A 20373-nucleotide genomic window follows, 5' to 3' on the forward strand; every position below is an offset into this window, starting at 1 on the left:
TGTTGGTGGAGATAATCCGATTTGAGAGCGCATCCTCCTTCCCGTCTATCCACATGATCCTCTATTCTCTCTAAGCAGTAAATGCAAATTGTAATCTCATATCGAAATATTGTCTTGAAATTACATTGTATTCAATTCAATTAAGTTTTCATATTTTTACATAACCATTACTTCTTCATTTACTTGATTATTGAAATAGCAGTCTTGCTCTCAGTCTTTGGTATCACCAAGGTCATGGGATCTGCTACATTGGTTTATAATTCGTATAATACTGAAAAGCATAAGGCGGTGTTAATGGCACAGGCTCAGTCAGCCTTACTCATAGCCAAAAACAGATATGGTTACTATTAACGCTTAACATGACAAAACTGCACGGAGTGACACACCTTGGAGCTGAAAGACGATTAGATACGATATGAGAAATAAAATGGAGCATTTGCGCAAAAGTAACTTCTTGGTAAAGGGTGAAAAATGATTGTGTTTCCCGGTAACGTACAGGAAACAACTCAACCGAAAGAAGAATAGATCAAACCTCAGAAGAATCTGCAACTACTGAGTTCTACTCTACTCCAAACCCTGGGACGACCGAGGAAACAAACACCCAAACTACGCAATCAACAAGGGTGGCAACAGATGAAGAGGCTTTGTTGAGCACGGAAGCTATGCCTCAGACGACAACCATTTTGGAGTCTATTGAATCAACTGAAGAAACAGCTACAACAACAGATACGTCAACTGAAGACTACCTCTCAACAACTCTATTGCAGCTCGAAGAAACTACAGTTGTAGCCTTAACAGAGGAGGCAATCGCCGAAAGTGATCCGACTGAAAAAACAGTGACGACAACAAAAACGTCAACAGAAGAATACCTCTCAACATCTCTATTGCAGCTCCAAGAAACTACAGTTGTAGCCTTAACAGAGGAGGCAATCGCCGAAAGTGATCCGACTGAGATAGGAATCGTCTCGACAGCCACGGCACCACTAACCTACTCCTCAGAAACAACGGAAGAAGCAGTCTCAACTGAGGCGGCAGAAACAGAGCTGGCTCCAACTGAGTCTGCCTCACTTGACGTCAAGTCCACAGGGGTAACGTCAGTTCCAACTGCAATCACGGAGTCAGAGGAAGTCGCCAGTGAACCCATGACAATCCTCTCCGAAGTCACGAACACCGTAAAAGCTGCCACAACTGAGTTCACAGAGACATATCCGGCTCCAACTTCACTTTACACAGAGATAACTTCAGTTGCAATGACGGAGTCAGAAGACGAAGTCAGCAGTGAAACCATAACAACACAATCAGTTCTCAGCGAGGTCACGGAAAGTGAAGAGGCTGTCTCAACTGAGGGATTGATCACACAGTCTAGTCTAAACATGGTCACTGGCACCGAAGGCTTTGTCTCAACTGAGAGTATGACCACACAGCCAGCCTCGAATGAAGGCACTGAGGGCTCTGTCTCAACTGATGTTATGATCACGCAATCAATTCTAAGCGAAGCCACGAGCAGCGAAGATTCTGCCTCGACTCAGGTTATGACAACGGAATCAGTTTCAACTGATGTCTGGCCGACAGAACAAGCCTTGTCAACTGAAGTTCGCACTGCACACTCAGCCTTCAGCGAAGCTACTAGCACCGAAGACTTTGCCTCAACTGACATTATGGGAACGCAGTCATTTCCAGCTGAAGATCTCAAGACAGAAGAAGTCGCGTCGTCAACCGATGTCCTTACCACACTGTCAGTCACGGACGGAGTTATCGGCATTGAAGGTCCAGCCTCGACTGTGGAGATGGAAACACAGCCACTTCCAACTGAGGTCTTGAGTATAGACGAATCTGTCTCATCAGAGTTTACAACACAAGGCTCGGTCACAGACATGGCCATGGTGACAACAGAGTCAATGTTCACAGATACACTGGTAACAGAAGTAACTACGCCCTTAACGACAAAGGATGAGGTCCCAAGTGAACTGTTGTCAACTACCACGGGATCGCGGACAGAGCATACTGCTACTACCAAACCATTCCTCACCACCGAATCGTACACTACAGGCACTGATGATCTACTGACAGAAAGTCCACATGTTACAATCGTCACGCAACCGCTGCAGATAGCAGGTACAACTCTCCCATCGGTCACAACAGAGGCTTCTACACTGTCTGATGCCAGTCCAACGACGTCACCTAGTGAAGTTGCAATGTCCACGTCTGTGGTGACAGGGGCTGGAAATATGACCGATGAAATGGTTTCAACAGAGCTCATGGAAGGCACCAGTGTCACCACGGTTACCGAGCAACCCACAACCATGCGAATATCGTCCACAGAAACGCTATCGCCCACTACAGGTACAACGATGAACCAGAAGCTATCCACCTACAGAACTAGTTCCATGGAAACTACGAGGTCGGCACTGACAGAATTTGGAAATATGACCGATGGATTGGTTTCCACAGAGCTCATGGACATCACGGTTACTCCATCTACAGCAAGGCAATCATCATCCACAAACGATTTCTCATCTACAGCAATCACAACATCGGAGCAGATGCTGTCCACTTACAGCAGCAATGTCATAGAAACTACGAAGCCAGGGACGTTGGCTGTAACAGTGTTTACTGAAGAAGTCACTGAAGAATACAGCGCAACAACAGAGGACAGTGATGCAACCGTCTCTACAACGACTGACAAATCAGTGACAGGTCAAACCATGGACCTGTCTACGATGGACATCATGGCCACTACAGAAGAAACCACCGATCGCATTGGGACTTCTGTTCCAGGTACTGCTATGGATCACCTGACGACACATCTGTCTGTTGACACGATGGAGCCAACTGTAGTAACAGAGGCACTAAAGGAAACGACAACTACAGCTTTCCTTACCACCGATAGTTTCACTACTACGACTGCCCAACCTGAAAGCACAACCATGCATACCACGATTAATCCAACAGAGGAAGCAGGTATGCACTCAACCTGATGGACTGAGCTGTACAGTATCTTCTTCTGTGTTATACTATGGTCCTATTTGAACCGGTGTCCTTAGGGAAGTAGCCCCGACCGGGCTCTAAAGCCACAAATTTGTCCCAGTGGACTGCTGGACACCGCGGGGTACCTCTTGATATTTTCACGGATAGCTCATGACGTTTATTTGTTACCGGGTCCCGGGTTGCTTTTAGCCTTTTTTTTATCCAAGGGGCCCATGCGTGCCCCAACATAGCCCGGTAGCCGCAGGGGGTTTGAAAGTGCAGAAAACAGCCCCTAAACTACCCGGAAGGACCCCTTTTCACAAATGGGACCGTAGCATAACTTCCTCTCTCACCGGTCACCGTTAAACATCTTGGGATAGCCAGCCTCGTCTCCTGCACCTCTGTAGAAGTTTTTTCCTCTCTTCTGTGGCAACTTCAAAGATGGCATCTTTTTTTCACTTAACTTCTTCCTCTCTTCTTCTCATCAAACACCAGCTGGTTCCTTCTTCAGTACGAAAACACAGTTAAGCAAGAAACTAACCTAGCTATCGTAGTTAGGATTCACAAGTCGTTCCGAGAATTTCACGTTTAGTCTTGACAAATCTTATGATACATATTTCTTTTCAATTTCTGACACACAGATACTATGTATATGTTATGTATACCTATATTACACATGGATTTCTACCAATTATTCCAAACATTTGTATGGCACTAACTTAGCATACAAGATATATTTCTACGTTGTAACATACATGAAAATTGTTTCTTTCAGACATTAAAAGCTGCATCCAAGACATCGACATTTGCCACGAGAACGCAACGTGTGTCAACACAACATCCGGGCACGCCTGTGTCTGTAGGAGAGGCTTTCAGGGAGATGGTCAAAACTGTACTGGTAAGACTACTCAATATTTCATCATTCATCTTAACTGATTTGGTGATAGAAGATCATGGATTTCAGTGTGTGTTCATACGTACGTGAATACCAGGCATTTTTGCTGATTCCGAGACCATCTGGGACAGAGGGCACACAAGTTATTATATGTAAAATCTATATCTGAAGACTATCAAATACCATGTATGGATATTAAAATCATGTGTTATGTTACAGTTTTAAGACCTTATATACGTGGACAAAGCGCTTACCAACAAGCTTTCGATCAGTGCTCTGATCCTTCGTAAGTTGAAATGACCCAGAGCCTAAGTCACACATCCGGAAAGCAAGTGTGACGTCAGCAAAGGGTCAAAGGTGCTTGGCAGTCATGTGTGGTTGTGGAAGATCTATGACGCAACAACAAGGACTTAGTTTGTCGTACACTCAACGTATAAATAAGCTACTAAACTACACACTGTACCTGTTTCAGACATAGATGAGTGCTCCATACAGCCAACTCTACCGGACGTGGCTACAATGTCTGATGAGATTTCTCGCCATGGTTGTTCTGATGTTTGTGTCAACACCCTGGGGTCGTACCACTGCGCCTGCCCGGAGTATTTCATCTTGAATGCGGACGGAAGGACGTGTGAAGGTAGACAAGCTTAGTAATTACCTGTTAGCACACCGTTACATTTGGCTATAGGTCAAGCAGTGAAGGACAATTCAACGGTTACTTTTAGTATTGATGAGTCGCATCAACAACGCTTGACAGCCTTCTCGAACATCTTGCAGCATAACGTTGAATCAGGACGAAATATTATATCAGTGGATTTACAAACTTCTTTTTTAAAACTTTATTCTACTTTATTCTATACTGAGATCTTGTTTGACATTCTGGTATACATTCATGTACTATCAGTCGTACATCCAAAGCAAAGCGTCATGAATCAGACGGGACAGAAGTATTCATGTTAAAGCAAGCATAGAATAATCAACCTTGTACGGAGAAAAGAAATACAGAAAAGTATGGAACACCTCGTCTTTTAGGACTTCTTCAATTATCTTAATATCTTAACCCAAGACACGTAAATCTAGTACTTATCAATGAGTCAATGGGGTAATGCAGAATTGTTGGATCCCAGCAAAACTTCATCCTGAGGTTTTACCAAACTTCTGTCATCTCCATTGTGCACCATAGCTCAGGAGTCCTGTGCGGCCAGCTCGAACCCCTGCAGACCCACCGTGCACTCCAGGTGTGCGGTCGCCAATGGGACACATGTCTGCAGCTGCTTACTTGGATTTCACCTGGCAGATAATGGATACAGATGCGAAGGTACGAATTTTCAAATGCTGTTAAGTCATGTTGAATGGGACTACACAACAAAACGTCATGTTCCATGTAAAGATCTTTAAGCGTCGATGAAGGTTAGGCGTCCAGGTACAAATGTAATAAGACACGCCAACAAGCAGTTACTCAAGCAACTGGATCTTGGAAACGGTCAGACACCATCCGATGTCTTTTGCCAGTTTCACTGACGTCGGAAACGTCTGACCGTTTCCAAAATCATGTCCATTCGCTCGAGTAACTGTTTTTTTGTCGTTAAGATCTTTAAACTATAACACATCTGATTTGAGCTCATATACGATGACTTCCATTTATCATCAAATCAAAATCCAAAGCGCAATACGCATAGGATACCTATAATGGGAAGAAGCAGACTAGCCCGGATACATCTCTCTATCTTCATATAGTCAAAGGACTAGTGACTAGTCATTTGTGACCTTTTTGTCTTACAGATACTGACGAATGTTCCTCCGGACACCACAACTGCCATGGCTCGGCTCAGTGCACGAACACCTATGGCAGTTTCTCCTGTTCCTGCCTCGATGGATATATTGGAGATGGAACCAACTGCACTGGTATACATCGTTATATTAACTTATAACAGTATCATATCATTCAGTCTGAAATGCTTTGTGTTTTCTGATTTTATTTCGTAGCATTAGTCTGCATGTAAATGAAATATTAGACAGTCCAACTTGATCTCAAAAACCACAAAAGAGACTGAGGAACATTTCTACTTACTGAGGGTGGTTGCTCCAGATAGGGCCTTAACTATGGTCAGGACTATTTCAATGTGGACTATGTTTCATTTTTATCACGTCTTTGTTCCACAGATGTGGATGAGTGCAGCTCAGGGACGGCCTCTTGTGACGAGAACGCCTTCTGTGAGAATACAGGCGGTTCCTACACCTGCACCTGTAAGGAAAACTACCAGAGCACCGTGCCAGACGGCACCGGATTCGTGGGCCAGTGCAGAGGTAATTGTGTCCAAACTTTCCCTACCATTAGTCATGACCACCATAGAAAAGGGCTGCCGTACCGAGGTAATTTCCTCTTGCAATTGCATGGTGTTTTATATCCAACCAGATACAATCACGTCCTTCTGATGCTGTAATATAACCCACCTCAACCTCCTCCTCTGTGGTTGACTCCTTCCGGAAACAGATGATCAAGACATTCCGTGCAATACGGTAGAAAGCAGGCAAGGACATGGGCTGTACCACGTATATACGGTCCATCACTGTAGTTCAACCATAGCCAATGACTGATTAATAAATGAACACATTTCAACTACTGGCAGCAGGTTTACGTGGAACAGACACGGTCTTAAAACGTGATGGAATGTGCAGTTAGTTTTACTTCTTTTCCTCCCTTTGTTAGAGGTTCGCCTGTACCCGGATGGTCCGAACGGACACCTGCTGTTCGGTAACGCTACAAGGGAGGGGATGTCTCCACTCATCGAAATACCGGAGGGTTTGCCGATGCCTGGCGGACGATTATGCAACTCTGTCTACGTAGGTTCACTTCTAAACATTCCACATGACAATGAAAATTATTCATTCAAATAGTGATGTCGATCTTAGAGCTAAGGCAAACAAACTGCCGAAATTGTGGGCATAAGAATATCATCGAGAAGCTTTTTGCATTAACGTTTACGAATACATCCTGGGAAACAGTGTTAATTATCTCTCTTTAAAACAACCGCACTGATGTATAGATGAAATCAATAGATTTAATGCAGCGAATAATGCATAGCTTTCTCATATTTCACACTTGCCATAGAGATTTGCAGCTACAGGACTCTTCAAAGACTGTAGAGGCAGAACACAGTTGTTGTTGATGATGATGATAATGATAGAGGAAGATGTCAACTGACCCCCATATTTGAATAAAGACCGAATGAATAGTTTCGCCTCTTACGGTTACCTAGATTCTAGCCTTAAACTGCTCTGTCCCATTCTCTAGATCCTGGAGAATGGGGTAATCGTGATAACGACGCTGAAAGCATCTCAGCGTAGCGCCGGGAGACCTTCCTACCGACACCCCACTACAGACCCGCGCGCGTTCGGAGAAACAGTCTGTGGAGTTATCGCACCTTTCTGGAGTGACGTCATCATGGGAGAGACGTATCCATCCGAGGTAATTAGAAGAAACAAATACATCTATTGAGATAAATGTCACCTGCTCTCATGAGATAAAACTAAACAAGCCCAATGAATTTTATGTCATATATTATTTCAGCCATACACATTATCTATGTTCTCCTGATTTAAGTTGTCTCCATATTCTGTAACGGTATTGTATTTATACCTATTTTGTTTACGTTATGTCTTTTATATGTATAGTGATGGCGCTAACATAAGTTTGCTAACTTGAGTGCGCCACCACTATGTCATCGTACCGTTTTGAATAAAAATTTTAAAAAAAACAAGCACAAAAATGATATTACTCGTTGATGAGTGATCTACGTGAATATGCCAAGCGACTATAATTTGTTTGCCTTTTACATGTCATACCACCATGTAGGTCCGATACGAAGTGTACCAACAGGACAGAGACCAAACACTTACGCGAGGAAGTAGTTTTTTGCGAGGACCAGCCAGCAGAGGGCGACATGAAAATATCATACTTCGTGGACTGACTATTCTTGTCAGGTAGTTATTCTCTACGACTACGCTTTCATCCTTAAAAACACATACTGGCTGAAATATCCAAAGTGTGTGTCAACATTTGTCAGGTATCTTTAATATATATATGTTAAAGAGCACGATCGTACATGAACGATATTTGCAAATTTGAATTGCACATTTAAACTGCTTGAATTCGTTCATTGCATGAAAAAAAATTAAGTCGTTTCTCTTCTATGAAAGTTCGGAGCTCGGCATAAGTACGAGGACGATGACGTACGCTCTGGTGGTCACGTGGAAGAACATGGCGATGGCAGGCGATTCTGTCAGGGATGGCATGCCGGTGAGTTCTGAGTTGTTGTTTGTTGTTGTAGTTGTTGTTGTTGTTGTTGTTGTTGTTGTTGTTGTTGTAGTTGTTGTTGTTGTTGGCGCCACATGTTCGTCATCGACTCGTTGCCAAACTGTCAAAACAGAGAATACGAAAGGTACTAAGAATGACAGGACATAAAAGACAAACATTATACAGGTAATGTTAGAATATGACATTTGATATTCAACAGAGGGATATGATTATTTCAGACCAAAATCTGTGATAGTGCTGCAAAGACATACCTACATCTACATCTACGTTTACATCTATATTTACATCTACATAATGGTTACCCCCCATCAGACGAGACCTTACCTGATTATTGGTCATTTGTCACACACCTTATTCCGCCATTTTCCCTGCCACAGACCAACACCTTCCAGGCGGTTCTCATGACCGACCACAAGAACACCTACGCTGCGTACCTGTACGACGACCGCAGGATGCAGTGGGACCCCCAGATAACCCGGGACAACCTGGTGGACGGAAAATGGCCGGCATTCGTAGGGTACATCATCCGGGGGACAACCGGACAATTGACCGTTGTTGAAGACGAGAATTCACGGTAAGATAAGAAAGTTGCGATTTTTTGGGTAGTTGGCCTTGTTTTATATTGGAAGTAAAGGAAGAAAAACGTGACATGACAATGAGTCACCTTTACATTTTTTGTGGTAAAAAACAGTAAGAGTATGATGACAAAGATGATATAGCTGCTTACAAAAATGCAATACTTTGGGATCATCTGAAAGTTATTTTTTTTAACACTGACCCCTTAAGTCTTATTTGCACCCCATGTTACATTCGCATTGCAGACAAAAATCGACCATGGAAAACGGCCAGAAGAACTGCTCCCAGCCGAACGTGTACTGTCTGGACAGGAAGTCTGGAGTTAACTCCACCCGGCCGGGCCGCTGGGTCTACAGAATAGACGACAATGACGTCACATACGTCAACCCTCGGAAACAGTGTATGGACTGGTACCAGGTAGGTTGTATATGCCTTCTGTGTTGGGCATAATCTGTAACTAACAAGAAATGTTCGGTAAAGATAACATTCACGGCGTGTGTTTCCTTTGTGTTGGAACAAGAGTCATATTGTATAACTGTAAGAAAATGAAAAGATTCATAAAATGCAGCCCATATAGACAGAGCGACTGCAGTCATCTAAACTGTCTCTCTCTCTATATATATATATATATCTTGTATGATATGGCACCGAATACAACTGCAGTCATGTAACGTTTTCGTGTGTGAAAAAAAAAATGCTGTCCCTGAAGAAAGATGACATGATAAGAAGACTTAGAAGAACAGAAAGAAAGATGCCACGACGAGAGAATCCAAGCCTCTTGTTTGCCGCGTTGTTGTTTCACACCGAATCTTTTTAGAAATTCACACTTTTTCGTCCGATACTTAGTCTAAATATTGGAGCGAATCACTTTGTTCACAAATGATCTGTTTACATCCCTAGATACAAGCTGACGTCATTGATAGGTTTGGCGCGCTTCCTCCATGTCCAATCACCGCTGCGCATGCTCAGTTGGACGCACGATGGAGGACTGCCTCTGACGTCAGTTCCAGTGATCGACTTTGCTTTGATCTAAACCGACCTTCATCATCATCGGGTACGTACAAGTACGAGTTTCACAAAGTTGAATGAACTTCCCAATTCTACCATCTTTCTTTCTTTCATTTACATCTAATTGGTAACACTCACAATACAGGTGCGAACATGCAGTGCTGCTATCAAATGCCAGAGGGAGCTTTCATCAGAAACAACCGAGAGCTGTCCGGAACGTTCGAAAGGTATCAAAGGGTAAGTAAGCGACGAATACAAATATCTATCTGCCATGTCAAGATACGAGGGTTAAAATGATTAGAATATCTAGGCAAAGCCTAATAATCTGAAAAGTTTTACAATACCGTAAAGGTATTAATTATTAACAAAACGTTGTTGTTGTTTTTTGTTGTTGTTGTTGTTAAAGGGATCAGCCGCCTATAGGGCCAATGACGCCCAAGCACGAGAATTCTGCTGTCTGGACTACGGCAGCAAATACTGTGACATGTACTTTGAGAAACGACCAATGGGATCAACTGAAGGATACGTTCCACCGCGGACATGTAAGGATTCATTGTTTTGTGCATATACCTCTTTGTGGTTTATGTGTGTGTAGCTGGTTCTGTCTTGTAATGCGTTTTCTGATGCATGAATTTGACAACCTCCAAAAAGATCTGCTGCTGATACTGATAGAACCAGTTGCAACCACTTCCAACGAAAGAACTAGCTTGTGGCACAAGTAATATGTGTTGTCTTTTTACAACTACCCAACGTCCTGTAGCCAGTATTATACATGTATACATCCCGGCCCACTTAGACTGTTCAAAAACCATATTCTACTTCATGAATCCTTCATGCTTGTGTGATGACTATGGATTTGAAATTCTAAGTCAATGATTGTCCATTTCCGCCCTCAACAGAGTTTTGACCCAACATATTGTTTCCTGCAGCGGCTGCAGCCGGCGATCCACATATTCTCACCCTCGACCGAGTCAGATATTCTTTCAATGGCCTCGGAGAGTACCTTCTCTGTCGCACAGCGCCCTCCAGCGCTTCATCCCAGAGTGCAGCGACGTTTTCTTTGCAGGGTAGAACAAAGCTAGTGGAGGTAGAACCAGGAAAAACTCCGAGAGCAACCGTCTTTAGGTGATTTCTTTTTCTTTGATCTTCGAATTTCAGTGCACCATTCAGATTCCTTTGTGTTGATTGCAAACTTCAACTAACGAGTCAAAGTTTTCTCTAAAGCATGTACGCAAAAGTAGATACAGTGTACTAGGAAGTTACCAGGAAGTCAAAATCGAGGCAAAAAACCCGAACAAACCCGTGTTGAGGCAATCATATCCTCCGGCAAAAATGTCATTAGCTTATCATCAACAATACCTGAGGACAATAAAAGTCACTGTACGTTGCCCTATGTGCATATATATTTCACACAATCCCTTTCACTACACAGTGCCATCGCTGCACGTTCAGCGGCCAACAGCATACAGGTTTACCTGGACAAAACGAGAGACGCACTAAACATCATGGTTGATGACGTCAACATCACTTACAGCCAATATCAAGACGGTCAGGACACCTTCGACGACGGACGGTTGTTGATGACCACGGGTTGGTTTTGAAATACAGATTGTTTTAGTTCTATAAACTTTCATACGTCACTAATTTCCAAGCAGATCCTGCGGTATCATAAGATAGTACATTGTATCAAAAGCTGGCAAAGGAGTGAGGCCAGCCTTGGAGTGTGTATGGCTACCTCCGGTGCCAGCTTTTGATGCTAGATCATAGATGTATCTTATGCTACCATAGGATCTGCTTGGAGATTAATTGATATTTCACCACTAATGTTCATACGAACGTTTAACATTAGTGTATGAAAATTTGTGGTCATACGAACATTAGTGCTGTTAACATACCTTCCGTATTTTTCTAGATACGGCAGGCAACGTCACATCCGTTAAAGTGATATTCGACATCGGAGTATCAATTGAAGTAAAGTCTGGACAGCAGATGTTGATCTACACCGCCATTATGCCCTCTGACCTCATGGGAAACCTGCAGGGAATGATGGGAAACTTCAACGACAACACGACGGATGAATTTCACTGGCCAAACGGCACAGCCGTCGGATTTTCTAATGATACTCACCCTAGTGAGGAAGAACTGTACGTCTTTGGGGAGTCATGTAAGTCGATTTTGAGTTGATCAGCAACGCCACCTATCAGCTGCAATTATGTTAGCTTTGTGTTCCAACGGCTAATTCTATCCACTTGAGCAGTACCAGAGAATCATACCTTTTTCTCATCGGTTGTTACCTCTGGTATTAAAACAATCTCAATGCCAGTGGACTTAAACGTGTGTTTATTTTCTTCACCTAGGGTCACTGAAGAGTGTAGCAAACCTGAGGATGGAGGCGGTCACCAATCTCACCCTCTTCCACTTCTATCCTGACGGCCAATCGGCAGGAACCTACGGCAATGACAGCTTCACGCCCTTGTTCTTTGACCTTGACGCCATGTTTGAGAACGCCACGGAGAGACAGCGGGCGGTGCAGGTGTGCGGCGGGGAGGACAGGAAGGAGTGTCTGTTTGACATCGCGCTGACGGGGAACGAGGAGATCGGGGTAGCCGCCGAACAGGGGATGAAGAGCGCAGAGATATCAAATAACGTCCTAGGTGGGATCTCTTGACTTAACGTTATTAAGACCGCATATTTTTTATTAAGCAACAAAAGAATACACAAGACACAGAGGTGATGCACTCTAGCAGATTGCTAATATCAAACATCACCTCTAAAAATAAAACTTAAAGCACAAAAACAATAACAATGACAATAACAAGTATGTCACAGCATTTAGCCTGGGTTGGATCGTCCAAGATGTTAAAACAAGGTCATACTTCGATGGAATTTCAGGATTGAAACACGTATTCATGTGTTTGGAAGCTCATAAAAATTAACGTTTACGATGTTGTGTTCATTTTTGTCGCTTAATGTTCTGTAGGCAACACTCCTCCAAGATTTAACGTGACGTCAGAAATCAGAGCTGTGGTTGGTCAGGAATTCTCCTTACACGTTGCGGTAGAGGATGACGGTCAGGTTTCTGTCTCGCTCATTGGCCCTGGTGAACTAGACGCAAACAACACATACAGGTAAGGGCATTCTGACACAATTTCCTAATGATTTGTTTTCAATATTATTCCTTTTTAGTTCGATGGAAGTTTCTTTATTTGCGATTCACGTATATACTCTTTCTTGCTTATTTAGACAAGTAAGTGATATTCTTCTGCATTGTTCCTAGTTGTAACACTTTTAAAATCTTTCCTTTCAAAGATGGACCCCTGAAGACACAGAAAACGTCACGATCCGGTTCCTTGCGCAAGACGACATGGGCGCGACCTCCATGGCAACGCCTGACGTCACCGTGTGCAACTGCCAACATGGCGGAGCGTGTGACTGGGACGTGACGTCACAGCAGGTTGCAGGGTTTGCAGTAGCCACGTGCGCCTGTCCCCTTGGGTACACCGGAACGTTCTGCGAAACTGACTTTGACGGTTGCTCCATCGCTCCCTGTTACCCAGGTGAACAAAAAAAGACGTGCAATTAATGAACATAGCCTGGTATCCAGCCGTATTATAGCTCCCGAGTCTCTACTGAACACTCTTGTTACAAAAGGAAAAAGCGCTTCAGAAGTAAGAAAAAATAGCATATGGAAAGCATATAACTGCAAAATCAAAAGAAATAGATAGACCAAAAACAATACCTCCTGTATAAGTAGCCTTGTCCGTGGACTGTCTTATCAATAACTAGTTCTAACAAATCTGAACTGTGCTTCCTGCCACTTCGCTACGTCTGACCTATGCGGTCATCTTCCCATTCACGTCATGCAAATCTATTGATAGTGTATTCAAGTATCCAGCAAAAACAGACGCACCGTAACGTACGGAACCAATAGCAATCGACCAGAAGAGTCATCTACGGTACTAATTCCAGACAAAGTGGGCTCTGTTATTTTCATACCTAAAAACAAAATTCTCCTTTACTATAGGTGTGAATTGCACAGATTCACAGGCACCCCTTGAGGCAGGTGAGAACGAGTACACCTGTGGTACCTGCCCGACAGGTATGGTGGGAGACGGAGAGTCTTGTTCAGGTGAGGGGCAAACATATTTACGTCAATTGTATTTGGAAAAACTCGTTATGATATGAGCAATTTACGAACGTCTGGCAACAATCAAAGTTATTTCCATCTGATATCCACGTTTTATCCCCTGCAGATCTCGATGAATGTACCCTACCAAATGACGATCCGAACGTACACGCATGCGTGAACGCGGTCTGCCACAACACGGCTCCGGGATACAGGTGTGAGTGTCACCCTGGGTATGAGATGACCAATGACGTACGAACATGCCAAGGTGAGATACAAGCCAATACGTATCTTTGCAAGAGAAACTTAATAGTTAACTGCATACTGCGCACTATACTACAAAAGACTATAAGAGTTTTGTTCCTTTTGTTTTGATTTTGCAGACATCGACGAGTGCACTAGTGCGAGTCATGACTGCCATGAACATGCGCACTGCAACAACACAGCGGGAGGATTTACTTGCGCATGCTCAGAAGGTTTCACAGGGGATGGGCGATCTTGTACAGGTACGTCATTTCTAGTAATACTTCTCCATTAACTGTCATCTTTTATTGCATGAAATTTACAACAGAGATCTGTTGCAGTCTTAAGTTTTGAAAAATGATTATGTGTACTTGTATGTGTAACCTTTGTCATATTACTTTCTTTCTTTTTATGTTCATTTTGAAAGAAGACCATCATCAATCCAAAACTTATTTTCTTTATTTCCTTTATCTAGATGTCGATGAATGCACTGCCTCATCTGGTGGTGATTGCAGTAACCTATGTGTCAACACTGCTGGGAGCTTCTATTGCGCATGCACAAGTGGCTATACTCTTGACGAAAACATGCAGTCCTGTATCGGTGAGTTTCAATCTTTGAAACTACATCAAAATATGAACAAAAATTATAATGTAATAGAGATACTAGTACATGTATTTAGATGTCAGAAAAGAAGTGTGAAAACGTTTATTACAATTGTTGGAACGGATTACAATCATCTTTTTCTCAGTTTTGGTTCATCGCCACCTTTTAACATTTCTCGTATGTCCAACAGTTGATAATTGCTTCTTGCTCACAGATACGGACGAGTGTGCCCTGGATATTGACGGCTGTTCCCATGTCTGTACGAACACCGTGGGTGCCTATAACTGCAGCTGTCCGGTTGACTTCTCTCTGGGCTCAGACGGCAAGACTTGCCAAGGTAGGGGCACGAGCTCTTTTAGACTACCATGTAATTATGTATTATACTTTCTACATTTAGTATCAGGAACAAGTTGAAAATGAGACGTTTCTTTCATCCTTATGTGTCATTTCTAATCTAATCTTGGGTAGCATCCTCCTTAGTTACCAATGGCTCTCCTTTTTTTCCCGTGGTAAGCAAGCCTTAACCACTGAGGATGGTGCTTATGCGTCCTGAAAACACCTTTTCGGGTGTTTTGACTGATGAATGACCATCTCATAATGCCTTCCATGCAGCTTCCGAACCGTGCCTCAACACAACCTGCTCTCCCAGTGGAGTAGCCTTCTGTGCCGTGGTCTCTGGGAATGAAACATGCAGTTGTGCAGATGGCTACAGTCTAAGTTCAAACGGAACGTTATGTGAGGGTGAGTCAAATTCTTATTATCTCTCTTTTACCAACTCTTGCACTAGGTCAACGTGCGCCACAGGTTGAATAGGCTCTTTGTCTATCTACTCAATAAATACATGGCCATCGATTGTATATACAGCTGTGTCAATACGTATAACTCCAAAACAAATACCAAAATATTACAGTTCTAACGGCAAGAAATATTTGCTCACAGATATCGACGAATGCCAAAATGCTGTCAATTGTCAAGGACCTAACGTCTTGTGTAGGAACGTCCCTGGAAGCTACATCTGCGCATGTGCAAGCGGGTTTTATGCAACTGAAGGCTTTAATGGGTCTACAACATGCACCGGTTAGTAACAGTATCTCGTCTTTCGTCGTTTTAATATTGTGTGTTGTTCATTCTACCGCTTCGTTTTGTATCACTTGCTTTTCTCTAGTGCTTGAACAAAATCTCTCGCAATGTCCAACGTTTTGAAAATATCATATATAGAGAGATCCTGATACATAGACATATACAGGTGATATTTAGATTAAAATGATACGCTGATGCATTCATGTTACTGACTAGTAAATCACATGCGGTAAAAATGTTTACTTTGTTCGTTTGTCTCGTTGGTTGCAGAATCCAAGACATATGCGGCTGAAATACGGGTTACAAACCAAGTGTTCACTGCTGAACTGAGAGACCCAGCATCCACTGAATACAAAATAATGAAGACGAAAGCACAAAGAACCGTAAGTACTTCTAGTTCTTTTGAAGTCATAATGACTGGGTATGTAGAAATGGCCCCAGCATAGGGAATCATTTCCAAGCCAAGTTTCCATATTCTTGTGTTGAGTTTATTGTTGCCTGACTGACATTCGCTTTTGTCTCAAAATACAGTTAGAAATGCTGTATAAGTCAGTAATGGACAACAGTTTCCTGGGCGTAACCGTGGACGGGTTCAGTAACGGGAGCGTCGTGGTCATCTTCACCTTAAACCTGGCGTCAAACACCACCCACAATGCATCATCGTCTGAGCACGCACTCAGGGAAGCCATCGGGTCATCGGGTGGGGGTGAGCTGGCAGTGGACGCAAGTAGCGTCACAGTTACAGGTAAGAATCATATAATTCTTCTGTTCCTGTAACATTGTGAAGAGTCTAAGTTTGTGTCTACAAGATAAAAATGTGATAGCACCCTTCTATGACATTAATTCCCCTCATATATATGCAATTATTGAAATAACCGTTCGAAAACAAGTTTCCAACTATCACGTTTTTCTAAAATACCTTTCGGGGCTAAACAAATGTGCTAAATAACCAAGTCTTTGTGTTTTAGGTGAGCAATTCATTTAGCATGTTAAAGAACCCACCACGTCTGTCGTTAGGCGGTGGTGAACATCAGTCAATCTCTTACCCAGTCTGTCTGTACAAGAACAGGGCTGGTATCTTACAAAATATGTGGTTTACCAATTGTGTTATACAAGCGAACAAAATAGTAGGCCCCCACCCAAACACTTATAATGATTACTTATATCTGTAGACATAGATGAATGTGCCAGTGACGTCACAAACCTTTGTGACGTCAATGCGGACTGTACCAACACGGATGGGGGGTACATCTGCACCTGTACTGATGGCTACTCAGACGTGTCGGAGGGGGGCAGCATCTCGGGATCTACCTGTCAAGGTAATGGAACATCCCACTTAACATATAACTTAACTCGTGACATCTGTAACGTGCATAAATTTGTTTAAAATCCACAAGTAACTAAGCATCATCTTAGTTAACAACATCGCATCTCTCATCCTCCCAACATCTGCTTTAAGATCAACAAAGCAAGCTGAAAGGGATATGTACGAGTCGATGAAGTGTTCTGATGTATGTAAAGAATAGGATAATGATCATAATCATATGGCTAGATCCCTTACACTGTACTTCTGAAGCTCAGAGGCTAGTCAGTAGGATTTTGAATGTATGAAGGTCGATGTGCGTTTTCTTGCATGCGTCAATTAAGCTCCCACGTTATCTAACAAGCAGCCATTGTTATTTCACATAAAATCTTCGTCTACATCCATAGAGTAATGCGCAAAGCCCCTCTTGGGACATAGCCCTCAGGGATAGATGTTTTACTATAGCATGGCCGGTAGAAAGAATGCTATGGGGGACAGAGTTGTCTGGAAAGAGAGAGTGGAACTGGTCCTGGCAACCCACCTGTGATGATGATGATGATGGCCGGTAGTGGCGGTTACAACAAAATGGTACATGAAAACGAAATATTAAAAAGAGGAAGAAAATAAGTTAAGTGTAGATCTATACACATATTGGAATGTGTAATTCTCGTCCTCCCTGCCTGCCTTTGCAGCCACCCCGACCCCGTCAACGTCCCCGGACAGGAGGGCGGCTACCTCAGCCATCCTCATCACCTTCGGGGTGATGTGCACCGTCAGCATCCCGACTCTGTGTCTGCTCCTCCTGATCAAGATCAAAAAGGTGAGTTCAGTCTCCTCTGTCTTACATTCTTTAACTGAAAGAAAGTGCCAACATCAACCTTTCATCGTCTTTAAACTAGGCCCAAACGCAATTTGTCACAACTGGAGAACACACCGTTGCTAATCTATTGGAAATCATATATATATATATCACTTTGATCAAGGAACGAAACTTGGTTAGGAGGAGAGCCGTTGAAATTGAAGCGCACGGATATTGTCCTTTGGAGTCAACTTCCCGTGGCCGTATTAAAACTTACGAAACTACCTGTGTTCACTTAGTGGAGATTTTATCGGCAGGTGTCACGGCAGGTGTATCCGTGGATAGGATTTTCAGGGATTTTGATCCCTTGGGATAAGCTGTCATGTTATATGAAACGCAAGAGGGGCAAGTAGAACAGAAATAAACAATACATACAAATATACTGACACGGGTCCTCAGGGTTACAACACTAGCAGCCTAACTGATTGAGTCAAAAGTCTGACAGGCGTTTGGCATGGTCAGTTAGCGCTATTTGAACCCCCACTGTTACACATATACGAGAAAGAAAAAATTTCTTTTTATGTTGAGTGGAATAAACTACTGAAACATGTGAACGTATTTACTTTGATCAGTATACCTTTGGTCTGTATACCTTGGCGAATTTTATGTTAAAGTGATATCACTAGTCTGTTAAAGAGAAACACATTCTAAAACAGTCATCACCAAATACAAGAAAACCACATGTTTGTTCGCACGAAAAAGATTGGACGTTTGATAGCGTGTTTGCTTTCTTTTGCAGAGATCAGCAGTGGAGCCATCTCCATCGGAAGGAGAGATAAACACAGGAAATGACGCCGAGTGAGCAGTTCCCCGGGGTGTCTTTATCCGGGGAATGTCATTTCTTAAGGACGTTCAACTTCTTAAAGACGTGCTCTGCTCGCCTTAGATGGATTAAGAAAGTAGCATGTTATTTTACAAGCACGAACGATGTAAAAAAAGATGAGCACAATGTAGAATATTACATACACAATTCGAGCTTCAGGTTATGTGTAAAGAGTATGTTTCAACACAGTGACTTGGGTTATATACCCAAGGCTGCATCGCACGCACAAAATCAAACAAAATGTATTTTTGAAAAGCTAGACGAATGTTTGTTACCTCCATGAAATGTCATGGAATGGAGGTTATATTTTCTGTTATGTGTCTCTGTCTGTGTAGATGATTACTCAAGAACGGCTGGATGGATTGGTTTCATACTTGTTGTGTTGGTGGGGTGTGATGAAAGCTCGAATCGATGAGATTTTGGGAGCCGTATCTGTCGTTATAATCGATGTAATAATATCAGAAATCACCCCTATATTTGAGATATATTGGTACAGGCATCGTGCTTTATGTGTTTGTTAATGGGCTTAGCTCCAAGCAGATGGTGAGGTGACAGCTGTTTGGGGAACCCCGAGTTTTTTAAATATGATAATTAGTTTTATTTATGTCTGCTCAGGATATCATGGAGATGTGAAGCGTAAGTATAATTGTAAGAAGTTGAGGTACATTTAACGATAATGCTTAACAGGTATGGATGTCTCACATACTGTACTGCTGATTTGAGTGACATGGTGATTAAAATGCCATTAGGTCCTCTCATCTGGGTTGGGTGTCAGAAGTTTTATGGGTGATACAGATGTTATGATTTTGTTACGATAAGGGACAGTTGTTAGTTGTCTCTTTCGTAGCCAATGGTACTTGTTTTTTAGCAGACAGGGTTGGCGCCAAGTATTCATCTTACAGCTGGTGTAAGGCTGTCAGAGGAAAGTGTGCATCTCGTTTTTGTACCGTGTGAACAGCTGATCTTATGACATATTGGTGGAAAATCAAATCACCATCTGACTAAAGTTGGCCACATCCCTTCTTCTTTCTGAGTTTCCCAACTTCCTCCCACCACACAGCTCTGAGGCACATAGTCGAACCTCAATAATGCTGACAACCTTAGACATTTTAAATGGCAAACATCAAGCTTAAGGAACACCACGCTACCAAATGCCGTCGACCTCTTAAACGCACATTACACAATTAAGTGTCACATTTTGATAATTACTAATCAGATGGACATCCTCTGTGTCATTAAATAAATACACCACTACTTTCCCATAACATTTATGTTATATAACCATTACTCTCAAATACAACCGACTATAAACATACATACCATCCACAAAAAAGCAATAAATATTTCATGGAGGTATGAGGTCCCGAACTCTAGTTTTTATATATTTTAAAGCTGCTAAGAAAAGATGCTGCAGTACGGTGTGTGTTTGTGTGTGTACACTGTTGTATCTAAAGAGTATACCTCATTGGTCGGCGCCTGTTGGTAACTGTTGGCGAATGACAGGCACACCACATGTAACAGTGAAGGGTGGACGATTTCAGGGAATATTAGAACTATAATAGAACTACACA

At 42.7% G+C, this 20373-nt stretch overlaps 2 protein-coding genes across 2 annotated transcripts; both read left to right on the forward strand.

Annotated features, from left to right (window-relative positions):
• Window positions 1–445: 445 nt before the first annotated feature.
• Window positions 446–4513, forward strand: LOC118428510 (mucin-5AC-like). Its single transcript, XM_035838598.1, has 3 exons — window positions 446–2961; window positions 3743–3865; window positions 4335–4513. Exons 1-3 carry the CDS (start codon window positions 663–665, stop codon window positions 4511–4513), a joined length of 2601 nt encoding a protein of 866 aa, XP_035694491.1. The 5' UTR covers window positions 446–662.
• Window positions 4514–5049: 536 nt separating this feature from the next.
• LOC118428511 (mucin-like protein) lies at window positions 5050–19069 on the forward strand. The gene is made up of 30 exons (XM_035838599.1): window positions 5050–5180; window positions 5645–5767; window positions 6026–6169; window positions 6575–6706; window positions 7158–7331; window positions 7719–7846; window positions 8063–8162; window positions 8558–8754; window positions 9002–9173; window positions 9657–9810; window positions 9910–10001; window positions 10171–10306; window positions 10694–10889; window positions 11197–11354; window positions 11677–11928; window positions 12122–12418; window positions 12745–12892; window positions 13074–13321; window positions 13789–13893; window positions 14018–14158; window positions 14274–14396; window positions 14609–14734; window positions 14952–15074; window positions 15350–15478; window positions 15677–15814; window positions 16088–16200; window positions 16349–16562; window positions 16990–17136; window positions 17813–17940; window positions 18719–19069. The coding sequence occupies exons 1-30, from the start codon at window positions 5115–5117 to the stop codon at window positions 18779–18781; spliced, it is 4467 nt and encodes a 1488-aa protein (XP_035694492.1). The 5' UTR covers window positions 5050–5114; the 3' UTR covers window positions 18782–19069.
• The last annotated feature ends 1304 nt before the right edge of the window (window positions 19070–20373 follow it).

Source organism: Branchiostoma floridae, chromosome 13 (genome assembly GCF_000003815.2).
Source record: "Branchiostoma floridae strain S238N-H82 chromosome 13, Bfl_VNyyK, whole genome shotgun sequence".
In the NCBI taxonomy this organism is placed as follows: Eukaryota; Metazoa; Chordata; class Leptocardii; order Amphioxiformes; family Branchiostomatidae; genus Branchiostoma; species Branchiostoma floridae.

Excerpts from the sequence above, each read along its gene's own strand:
- LOC118428510 (XM_035838598.1), top strand. The coding sequence starts at position 663 with ATGCCTCAGACGACAACCATTTTGGAGTCTATTGAATCAACTGAAGAA. Across the intron at positions 2,962-3,742 it reads TAATCCAACAGAGGAAGCAG|ACATTAAAAGCTGCATCCAA; the intron begins GTATGCACTCAA and ends TGTTTCTTTCAG. Across the intron at positions 3,866-4,334 it reads AGATGGTCAAAACTGTACTG|ACATAGATGAGTGCTCCATA; the intron begins GTAAGACTACTC and ends TACCTGTTTCAG.
- LOC118428511 (XM_035838599.1), top strand. The coding sequence starts at position 5,115 with ATGGGACACATGTCTGCAGCTGCTTACTTGGATTTCACCTGGCAGATA. Across the intron at positions 7,847-8,062 it reads GGACTGACTATTCTTGTCAG|TTCGGAGCTCGGCATAAGTA; the intron begins GTAGTTATTCTC and ends CTTCTATGAAAG. Across the intron at positions 8,163-8,557 it reads CTGTCAGGGATGGCATGCCG|ACCAACACCTTCCAGGCGGT; the intron begins GTGAGTTCTGAG and ends TCCCTGCCACAG.